The following is a 12,038-nucleotide window of genomic DNA, read 5'->3' as shown; positions in this document are numbered from 1 at the left end:
TTGACATTTTGTAGTTAATGATTCCAAGTTGGTTTAGTTGAGCCATCTCATTCTTCACTTCCTGTAAACCACTCCATAGATTTGTCTTTCTTCATGAAATTAGTTTTCTTTTCTTTGTTTGATTGATGGTCATTGGCTACCAAAATAAAATATGCATTTTGAGATAAATTTTAGGTATCTGTGTATTTTAAGTACATATTTTAATGGCTTGTACGTGTCTTAAAAAATAACAAATCTGGGCTATAGTAAATAATAGGGGGAAACTGATAAGAATAACTATCTTAAAAATTGTAACAAAAGATGTAGCAATTCTTGAATCTCTTATCTTTCTCAGAATCATTTTAACAGTTTGAAAGAACATCAGAATTATTCTGTTATATAAATCAAATGTTTGGGGAGTTCCCTGGTGGTCCAGTTGTTAGGACTCGGTGCTTTCACTGCTGTGGCCCAGGTTCAATCCCTGGTCGGAGAACTAAGATCCTGCAATCTGCACGGCGCAGCCAAAAAATAATGTTTGGAGAGATACACTTTTTATAAATATGAATTAATTAGGACTAGGGCTTATTATTATTCATAGGCACTATGAATAATGTTATTTAGCATTTACCATGTGCCTTACATTGTTTTAAGAACATTATAGGGCTTCCCTGGTGGCGCAGTGGTTGAGAATCTGCCTGCCAATGCAGGGGACACGGGTTCGAGCCCTGGTCTGGGAGGATCCCACATGCCGCGGAGCGACTAGGCCCGTGAGCCACAGTTGCTGAGCCTGCGCGTCTGGAGCCTGTGCTCCACAACAAGAGAGGCCGCGGTAGTGAGAGGCCCGTGCACCGCGATGAAGAGTGGCCCCCGCTCGCCGCAACTGGAGAAAGCCCTCGCACAGAAACGAAGACCCAACACAGCCATAAATAAATAAATAAAATTTAAAAAAATTATAATATCTTTTTATTTAATATGTGTAGCTCATCCTTAAGATTATCCATATTTTACAGATAAACATAAGCTTATAGTTATTATTTAAATATAGATGTTTTATAGGTTTTGAAGTAGTAGTGCCTGGGAGGATATATGCTACTTTTCCCTTAGGCTAGAACTACTTAAAATAATGTACATATTCTAAATAACATTTTACATATTTTTCATTCTGTGGAAAAATTTAGTCTAAAATCTCTGCCTTTTTAGACTTTACAGCCTATAGTAGAGATAGACATTAAATAATCACACAAATATAAAACTAAAACTGTTATAAATACTTCAGAGAAGTACAGGATTTAGTAGAGGTTTTGCTCTGATCAAGTAATTACCTGTGCAAGTGTCAATTGAGCTGAGACCTGAAGGGCAGGTAAGAGTTAACTACAGCAGGGAAAATGAGAACAAAAAAGGCCAGTGATGGGGTTGACTGAAAGATAGGTAGGGGTCAGGCCATGGAGGATCTTGTAGATCTGTTAAGGAGTTTGTCTATCCTAAGAAAAATGGGGTGCTATTGAAGGATTTCATGAAGTAAGTGGTAACATGCTTAGATCTGTGTTTTGAAAGACAATCACTCTGGTTGCATTTGGAGAACTGATTGAATCATAAGTGGAGTAGTCTTCTGGTACCATTTCTGAATGGTAAGTATCCGAACAATCATACAATAATAATGGCTTTAAAGTTTTCATAACATTTCCAGATCTATAGACGCTCTGATGTATATTTTTAGATTCCATCATGGAATACTCCCCTTTCTATATAACTAGTGAAATTCTGTCCTTCATTTATTGTTTTGAATGCAGGCCCTAATTGTACTTCTTGGAGAAGGGGCTGGCTTAAGAGCAAAGAAAAGTTGTGCCTTCTCCTATTTCATATAGAATAGTTTCTGTTCAGTACACTATGCTCAGTAGATGTTGAACTGAACAAGAGCTAACAGTGTCCATTCTAATAATGAGTTGAAAGCCAAATTATATAAGCAAATAAACATTTATTTATATAGTTAAAGTCCAGCTTAAGCCCTTTATCCATCTCTCCATTGAACACTAAGCATGTTTATAATCTGGCTTGTGGGACAGGTGCCTTCTAAAGTTAGCTTTCTATGTTCATGTCTGGTTCTCATTTACCATAATATAAACTCCTAGAGATTTGTGACTGGTTCACAACTGTCTTCCCAGTAACTTCCAGAGGCCCTGACTTTTCCACCCAGTAAATGGTCAGTAAAAGTTTGCTGATGGCTTGAAGCCTACACTGGATCAGGTGTTATTTCATCTGTTGACTTGGTTGTTCTAGGGGGAAATTTAAGTATATAGCTCGCAGATTGTGGAATACTTTGAGTTTGAACTTTATACTTCAGAGTAAGTAGGGAACTTCTGAAGTTTCCATGGTCATGTAAAAGCAGATATTTTTTAAAAGTCTGTTAGTGGTGTCTGAGTATTTAAAGGAAGGAAAAAACTATTAAATCAGAAATGTCATAGTAATACATAGTATACAACTATGAGGTGATTTGTATTAATATACAACTATGAGGGGTGGAAAAGGGGCAAGTGTAAAAAAATATTGTGAAGGAAGAACTAGATAAGCTGGTGGTTCATTGGATGTAGAGGGAGAGAAGCTATATATATTCAAACTTTCATCTACTGTTCAGGCAAACATCTACTGTTTGCCTTATTTCTCTGGGAAAACAGGATTCAGCCCAGCTCATAAATAACTTCCTTGGAACAGCCTTCACTATGTCTCTCACCCTACAGAATTGATTCTGAAATCTTTTGTGCTCATAAATGTTGATCATATAATTAGCATTGCCCTTATCACATCATTAATTTATAAGCCCTGATTATGCCTTCATTAAGGACTTTAGATTGGGATGACTAGAACAGTGGTAATGACAAAAGTCAATAAGGAAGTTCAGAGAAGGATTTATTTCTGAGGAAAAATTATTTGGTTTTAGATTACATAACGGAATGTTTTGTGCCTGCCTACATGACCCAGGACTAAGGTTTGGTATACTGCTTTTTTCCCTTGGCTTCACTCTAAAATCTGGCGAGTCCTCAGATAATACATAATAATATGTACCCATGTCTCAGATATACTAGCCTAGGTGTCATAAGGCTTAAGACAGCATAAGGTAAAGAGAAACAATGTAGTTTAGTAAGTATAAAAATGTGCTGTCTATTTAGATAGAACTGGGTTCTCATCTTGCTGTTTTCATTGTTGCTGTTTTACTTTGCAGCTGTGACTTTTCTGAGTTTGTTTCTTCATCAGTAAAATGAATGTCATAGTGCCACTTCAGGATTTCCTGGGGGGGTCAGGTGTTAAATGAGACTACCTTTATAAGGTGGCTAGCACGTGATTGGTGATTGTGATGCATGTAAATTTGTAAAGAATGCCTCATCTATCTCCCACAACCTTATCAAAATCAACTATTTTATTCAGTAAATGTCATAAACATGTTTATATAAAACTTGTTCATTGAACGTGTTGTTTTGAGAAAAAAATTTTAAGGCAGAAAAACATGTTTTTAACCTGGAAAGCAAGAAGTTGCTTGCGTTTGAAAGAAGGATGGAAGCATCGATACCAGCTATTGGTAAGTTTTATCATAAAAGCCTAGAGCAGAGCATCAGCTCTTTGTGTTTCTCCTGGAGAATGAATTGAGTTGTCTGCAGCCACAAACCTTAGGTGAGTCCAACCATCTTATATGGACTGGAGGAAGAAAATTTTGCTGGTAGAGGCCATTACTGGGCATCAAAACAGCTGCTGAGGCAGTAAGAGACCACTGTTCCTGACAATACCATGTTACCCTTAATCCTCTCCACCCGCCGTTAGCCCACTGACTTGTTAAGCCTACTGAGGGAAAATGAATGTAAATGTTTATTGGTCAAGTGTATGTTTGACCAATAATTTTTCTTTGTATTGCCTACCCTCTGTCATCCTGAAACAACAGGTTTTACATTTAATCTTGAATTTCCACTCAGAACAAAACACAAATGAGTAAATACTTATTTCTTCCTATATAGGACCTATATATCCTAAACCAGGGTGTGTCAGGGCTTTCATCCAGGGACAGGAAGAAAGCACAGTTCCATTTACAACTGCCCTAAATCAAGTGCCCCACTTTTCATCCAAAATCCCTCAAAGACCTGCTTTCTTTTTTCTTCTCGAAGCAAGCTGACTGGCAGAGCCCCTTACCCCCTGGGTGCACTCTAATTTCCCATTGAAATATCAAAGCCTAAACATAGGGTGTGACTACTCTTGATATCTAAGGGGCTAGTTTGAATAAAATATAAGTGCTTCTGTTCTGCTTTCTTTAAATATTTGTTCAAATTATGGTTGGAATTCTCTCCCACTTCACTCCATACAACCTTTCATCAGGGACTTTGTTCTTTTTTTTGTTTAATTTTTAAATTTAATTTAATTTTTTTTTTATACAGCAGGTTCTTATTAGTCATCAATTTTCTACACATCAATGGATAATGTCAATCCCAATCGCCCAATTCATCACACCACCACCCCCACCCCCCCGTGGCTTTCCCCCCGTTGGTGTCCATACGTTTGTTCTCTACATCTGTGTCTCAATTTCTGCCCAGCAAACCGGTTCACCTGTACCATTTTTCTAGGTTCCACATATATGCATTAATATACGATATTTGTTTTTCTCTTTCTGACATACTTCACTCTGTATAACAGTCTCTAGATCCATCCACGTCTCAACAAATGACCCAATTTCGTTCCTTTTTATGGCTGAGTAATGTTCTACTGTATATATGTACCACATCTTCTTTATCCATTCGTCTGTCGATGGGCATTTAGGTTGCTTCCGTGACCTGGCTATTGTAAATAGTGCTGCAATGAACATTGGGGTGCATGTGTCTTTTTGAATTACGGTTTTCTCTGGGTATATGCCCAGTAGTGGGGTTGCTAGATCATATGGTAATTCTACTTTTAGTTTTTTAAGGAATCTCCATACTGTTCTCCATAGTGGCTGTATCAATTTACATTCCCACCAACAGTGCAAGAGGGTTCCCTTTTCTCCACACCCTCTCCAGCATTTGTTGTTTGTAGATTTTCTGATGATGCCCATTCTAACTGGTGTGAGGTGATACCTCATAGTAGTTTTGATTTGCATTTCTCTAATAATTAGTGATGTTGAGCAGCTTTTCATGTGCTTCTTGGCCATCTGTATGTCTTCTTTGGAGAAATGTCTATTTAGGTCTTCTGCCCATTTTTGGGTTGGGTTGTTTGTTTTTTTAATATTGAGCTGCATGAGCTGTTTATATATTTTGGAGATTAATCCTTTGTCTGTTGATTCGTTTGCAAATATTTTCTCCCATTCAGAGGGTTGTCTTTTCATCTTGTTTATGGTTTCCTTTGCTGTGCAAAAGCTTTTAGGTTTCATTAGGTCCCATTTGTTTATTTTTGTTTTTATTTCCATTACTCTAGGAGGTGGATCAAAAAAGATCTTGCTGTGATTTATGTCAAAGAGTGTTCTTCCTATATTTTCCTCTAAGAGTTTTATAGTGTCTGTTCTTGCATTTAGGTCTCTAATCCATTTTGAGTTTTTTTTGTGTGTATGGTGCTAGGGTGTGTTCTAATTTCATTCTTTTACATGTAGCTGTCCAGTTTTCCCAGCACGACTTATTGAAGAGACTATCTTTTCTCCATTGTATATCCTTGCCTCCTTTGTCATAGATTAGTTGACCATAGGTGCGTGGGTTTATCTCTGGGCTTTCTATCTTGTTCCACTGATCTGTGTTTCTGTTTTTGTGCCAGTACCATATTGTCTTGATTACTGTAGCTTTGTAGTATACTCTGAAGTCAGGGAGTCTGATTACTCCAGCTCCGTTTTTTTCCCTCAAGACTGCTTTGGCTATTCAGGGTCTCTTGTGTCTCCATACAAATTTTAAGATTTTTTGTTCTAGTTCTGTAAAAAAATGCCATTGGTAATTTGATAGGGATTGCACTGAATCCGTAGATTGCTTTGGGTAGTATAGTCATGTTCACAATACTGATTCTTCCAATCCAAGAACATGGTATATCTCTCCATCTGTTGGTATCATCTTTAATTTCTTTCATCAGTGCCTTATAGTTTTCTGCATACAGGTCTTTTGTCTCCCTAGGTAGGTTTATTCCTAGGTATTTTATTCTGTTTGTTGCAATGGTAAATGGGAGTGTTTCCTTAATTTCTCTTTCAGATTTTTCATCATTAGTGTATAGGAATGCAAGAGATTTCTGTGCATTAATTTTGTATCCTGCAACTTTACCAAATTCATTGATTAGCTCTAGTAGTTTTCTGGTGGCATCTTTAGGATTCTCTATGTATAGTATCATGTCATCTGCAAACAGTGACAGTTTTAATTCTTCTTTTCCAATTTGTATTCCTTTTATTTCTTTTTCTTCTCTGATTGCCGTGGCTAGGACTTCCAAAACTATGTTGAATTATAATGGTGAGAGTGGACATCCTTGTCTTGTTCCTGATCTTAGAGGAAATGCTTTCAGTTTTTCACCATAGAGAATGATGTTTGCTGTGGGTTTGTCGTATATGGCCCTTATTATGTTGAGGTAGGTTCCCTCTATGCCCACTTTCTGGAGAGTTCTTATCATAAATGGGTGTTGAATTTTGTCAAAAGCTTTTTCTGCATCTATTGAGATGATCATATGGTTTTTATTCTTCAACTTGTTAATATGGTGTATTACGTTGATTGATTTGCGTATATTGAAGAATCCTTGAATCCTTGGGATAAATCCCACTTGATCATGGTGTACGATCCTTTTAATGTGTTGTTGGATTCTGTTTGCTAGTATTTTGTTGAGGATTTTTGCATCTATATTCATCAGTGATATTGGTCTGTAATTTTCTTTTTTTGTAGTATCTTTGTCTGGTTTTGGTATCAGGGTGATGGTGGCCTCATAGAATGAGTTTGGGAGTGTTCCTTCCTCTGCAATTTTTGGAAGAGTTTGAGAAGGATGGGTGTTAGCTCTTCTGTAAATGTTTGATAGAATTCACCTGTGAAGCCATCTGGTCCTGGACTTTTGTTTGTTGGAAGATTTTTAATCACAGTTTCAATTTCATTACTTGTGATTGGTCTGTTCATATTTTCTATTTCTTCCTGGTTCAGTCTTGGAAGGTTACACCTTTCTAAGAATTTGTCCATTTCTTCCAGGTTGTCCATTTTGTTGGCATAGAGTTGCTTGTAGTAGTCTCTTAGGATGCTTTGTATTTCTGCAGTGTCTGTTGTAACTTCTCCTTTTTCATTTCTAATTTTATTGATTTGAGTTCTCTCCATCTTTTTCTTGATGAGTCTGGCTAATGGTTTATCAATTTTGTTTATCTTCTCAAAGAACCAGCTTTTAGTTTTATTGATCTTTGCTATTGTTTTCTTTGTTTCTATTTCATTTATTTCTGCTCTGATCTTTATGATTTCTTTCCTTCTGCTAACTTTGGGGTTTCTTTGTTCTTCTTTCTCTAGTTCCTTTAGGTGTAAGGTTAGATTGTTTTTTGAGATTTTTCTTGTTTCTTTAGGTAGGCTTGTAAAGCTATAAACTTCCCTCTTAGAACTGTTTTTGCTGCATCCCATAGGTTTTGGATTGTCGTGTTTTCATTGTCATTTGTCTCTAGGTATTTTTTGATTTCCTCTTTGATTTCTTCAGTGATCTCTTGGTTATTTAGTAATGTATTGTTTAGCCTCCATGTGTTTGTGTTTTTTACATTTTTTTCCCCGGTAATTCATTTCTAATCTCATAGCGTTGTGGTCAGGAAAGATGCTGGATATGATTTCAATTTTCTTAAATTTACTGAGGCTTGATTTGTGACCCAAGATGTGATCTATCCTGGAGAATGTTCCGTGCGCACTTGAGAAGAAAGTGTAATCTGCTGTTTTTGGATGGAATGTCCTATAAATATCAATTAAATCTATCTGGTCCATTGTGTCATTTAAAGCTTCTGTTTCCTTATTTATTTATTTTCATTTTGGATGATCTGTCCATTGGTGTAAGTGAGGTGTTAAAGTCCCCCACTATTATTGTGTTACTGTCGATTTCCTGTTTTATAGCTGTTAGCAGTTGCCTTATGTATTGAGGTGCTCCTATGTTGGGTGCATATATATATATATAATTTTTATATCTTCTTCTTGGATTGATCCCTTGATCATTATGTAGTGTCCTTCCTTGTCTCTTGTAACATTCTTTATTTTAAAGTCTATTTTATCTGATATGAGTATTGCTACTCCAGCTTTCTTTTGATTTCCATTTGCATGGAATATCTTTTTCCATCCCCTCACTTTCAGTCTGTATGTGTCCCTAGGTCTGAAGTGGGTCTCTTTTAGACAGCATATACATGGGTCTTGTTTTTGTATCCATTCAGTGACCCTGTGTCTTTTGGTTGGAGCATTTAATCCATTCAGGTTTAAGGTAATTATCAATATGTATGTTCCTATGACCATTTTCTTAATTGTTTTGGGTTTGTTTTTGTAGGTCCTTTTCTTCTCTTGTGTTTCCCACTTAGAGAAGTTCCTTTAGCATTTGTTGTAGAGCTGGTTTGGTGGTGCTGAATTCTCTTACCTTTTGCTTGTCTGTAAAGCTTTTGATTTCTCCATCGAATCTGAATGAGATCCTTGCTGGATAGAGTAATCTTGGTTTTAGGTTCTTCCCTTTCATCACTCTAAGTATATCATGCCACTCCCTTCTGGCTTGTAGAGTTTCTGCTGAGAAATCAGCTGTTAACCTTATGGGAGCTCCCTTGTATGTTATTTGCCATTTTCCCCTTGCTGCTTTCAATAATTTTTCTTTGTCTTTAATTTTTGTCAATTTGATTACTGTGTGTCTCGGCATGTTCCTCCTTGGGTTTATCCTGTATGGGACTCGCTGCACTTCCTGGACTTGGGTGGCTATTTCCTTTCCCGTGTTAGGGAAGTTTTCGACTATAATCTCTTCAGATATTTTCTCTGGTCTTTTCTCTCTCTCTTCTTCTGGGACCCCTATAATGCGAATGTTGTTCTGTTTAATGTTGTCGCAGAGGTCTCTTAGGCTTTCTTCATTTCTTTTCATTCTTTTTTCTTTTATTCTGTTCTGCAGCAGTGAATTCCACCATTCTGTCTTCCAGGTCAGTTATCCATTCTTCTGCCTCAGTTATTCTGCTACTGATTCCTTCTAGTGTAGTTTTCGTTTCAGTTATTGTAATGTTCATCTCTGTTTGTTTGTTCTTTAATTCTTCTAGGTCTTTGTTAAACATTTCTTGCATCTTCTTGATCTTTGCCTCCATTCTTTTCCCGAGGTCCTGGATCATCTTCACTATCATTATTCTGAATTCTTTTTCTAGAAGGTTGCCTATCTCTTCATTTAGTTGTTTTTCTGGGGTTTTATCTTGTTCCTTCATCTGGTACATAGCCCTCTGCCTTTTCATGTTGTCTGTCTTTCTACGAATGTGGTTTTTGTTCCACAGGCTGCAGGATTGTAGTTCTTCTTGCTTCTGCTGTCTGCCCTCTGGTGGATGAGGCTATCTAAGAGGCTTGTGCAAGTTTCCTGATGGGAGGGACTGGTGGTGGGTAGAGCTGACTGTTGCTCTGGTGGGCAGAGCTCAGAAAAACTTTAATCTGATTGACTGCTGATGGGTGGGACTGGGTTCCCTCCCTCTTGGTTGTTAGGCCTGAGGCAACCCAACACTGGAGCCTACCTGGGCTCTTTGGTGGGGCTAATGGCAGACTCTGGGAGGGCTTACGCCAGGGAGTACTTCCCAGAACTTCTGCTGCCAGTGTCCTTGTCCCCACGGTGAGCCACAGCCACCCCCCGCCTCTGCAGGAGACCCTCCAACGCTAGCAGGTAGGTCTGGTTCAGTCTCCCCTGGGGTCACTGCTCCTTCCCCTGAGTCCTGATGTGCACACTACTTTGTGTGTGCCCTCCAAGAGTGGAGTCTCTGTTTCCCCCAGTCCTGTCGAAGTCCTGCAATCAAATCCCGCTAGCCTTCAAAGTCTGATTCTCTAGGAATTCCTCCTCCCGTTGCTGGACCCCCAGGTTGGGAAGCCTGACGTGGGGCTCAGAACCTTCACTCCAGTGGGTGGACTTCTGTGGTATAAGTGTTCTCCAGTCTGTGAGTCACCCACCCAGCAGTTATGAGATTTGATTTTACTGTGATTTCGCCCCTCCTACCGTCTCATTGTGGTTTCTCCTTTGTCTTTGGATGTGGGGTATCTTTTATGGTGAGTTCCAGTGTCTTCCTGTCGATGATTGTCCAGCAGCTAGTTGTGATTCTGGTGTTCTCACAAGAGGGGGTGAGAGTACATCCTTCTACTCCGCCATCTTGGTTCAGGGCCAGGAAGTTTGTTCTTAATGCTTTCACCAATTCTTTAGTCCTTAGCAATCTGCTAGAAGACTTCTGTGGCAGCTTATTTTCACTACTGAAGGCAGGATTTCATCAAAGGGGGCAGCAGAGCATCATAGGAATTCAGGCTGTAGTAGAGTCAGACCTGGTTCAAGTGTCACTCTCTCAATCATCTTGGGCAAATTATTTAACCTCTCTAAGCCTCTGTTTCCTTATCTACAAAGTGGAGATACTAGTATTTACCTTGGGATTGGCTGTGAATATTAAGTGAGGTTATGAATGTAAAATCCTTAACACATTGCATGGAACATTTTAAATATCTAGTAAATCTTACCTATTATGAGGATCAAAGACTGTAGGCAAAAGGGGCTAGGAGAGAAGGGAGGGATGCTAAAAGGCAGCTCTTATAATTTAGCCTATGGTAGACCCTATTTACTTTCAAATATGAGTGAACAAATACAAATTATGCTTGGAGGTGTTACAAGGGAAGAGACTATACTGTCAGTCAGATTTGTTCAGTGATTACTATGGCCAGGGAATGGAACAGTGATAGGCATGACCCCTACCTTCAAGAGTCTTAAGAGTCTAATTTCTCAGTAAAACTTCAGTAGCCACTGCTAATCTCATAAGAATGTGGTAAAAATAAATAGGTGAAATTCTGAAATAATGTGGGTCTCATTATAAAATTAGAGAGAATCATAAGAAATCTGCCAGTCCCATCTTCAGATGGGTGAAAATCTGGGGCAAAGGCTTTATAAGAAATAAAAAGGATCACTGCTGGTAGAATGTCATTCTGGTTCTGTTTCAAATCGAGAAATGTCAGAGAAGTACTCAACCTTTATAAATAATAATTTAAATGAAAATTAGGGAGGGTGTGGTTGACTAAAAGTATTTCCAGTTCATATGATTATTTTCAAATTAATATAAAATACCATTATTCAAAACCACTTAAATCCCAACAAAAAAAAATATATGCAAATAAATTGTGGTACTTATACCATGTCATGACTAAAAATCAGGTTTTCAAAGACTAAATAATGACATCGGGAAATGCTTTATGATAAGTGAAAAAAAAGCAAGCATAGATACAGTATGGTTCTATTTTTTACAATAGAAAATAGAAATAGAAAAGTGTATAGTATTACAAAGCTATAGTAATCAAAACAGTATGGTATTGGCATAAAAACAGACACATAGATCAGTGGAACAGAATGGACAGCCCAGAGATAAACCCACACATATGGTTAATTTATGACAAAGGAGCCAAAAATATATTGGGAAAAGATAGTCTCTTCAATAAATGGGGTTGGAAAAACAGGACAGCCACATGTGAAAGAATGAAACTGGACCACTATCTTACACCATGCACAAAAATCAATTCAAAGTGGATTAAAGACTTGAATGTAAGACCTGAAACCACAAAACTCCTAGAAGAAACAGAGGGTAAGGTCCTTGACATTGGTCTTGGCAACTGTTTTTTGGATTTCACACTAAAAGCAAAGGCAACAAATGCAAAAATAAACAACGGGACTACATCAAACTAAAAAGCTTCTGTACAGTATAAGAAACCATCAACAAAATGAAAAGGCAACCTACCAAATGGGAGAAAATATTTGCAAATCATATATCTGACAAGGGGGTTAATATCCAAAATATATAAAGAACTCATACAACTCAACAGAATAAAAATCCAATTAAAAAATGGGCAGAGGAAATGAATAGACATTTTCCAAAGAAGACATACAAGTGGCCAACAGGTACA

The 12,038-nt window shown here is 37.8% G+C and overlaps 1 protein-coding gene across 2 annotated transcripts in view; it reads right to left on the bottom strand.

Annotated features, from left to right (window-relative positions):
• Positions 1-47: 47 nt before the first annotated feature.
• Positions 48-12,038, bottom strand: part of SPDYA (speedy/RINGO cell cycle regulator family member A) — a 32,383-nt gene continuing 20,392 nt past the window's right edge. For both annotated transcript variants that reach the window (XM_061211424.1, XM_061211425.1), the window contains exon 7: positions 48-136. In XM_061211424.1, the coding sequence (XP_061067407.1) occupies positions 48-136 (89 nt within the window). The remainder of the gene's footprint in view (positions 137-12,038) is intronic.

The sequence above is a fragment of the Eubalaena glacialis genome, chromosome 14 (assembly GCF_028564815.1).
Source record: "Eubalaena glacialis isolate mEubGla1 chromosome 14, mEubGla1.1.hap2.+ XY, whole genome shotgun sequence".
Lineage (NCBI taxonomy): Eukaryota > Metazoa > Chordata > Mammalia > Artiodactyla > Balaenidae > Eubalaena > Eubalaena glacialis.
The sequence above is the reverse complement of the archived record's forward strand: the minus strand, read 5'-3'. Positions and strand labels throughout refer to the sequence as shown.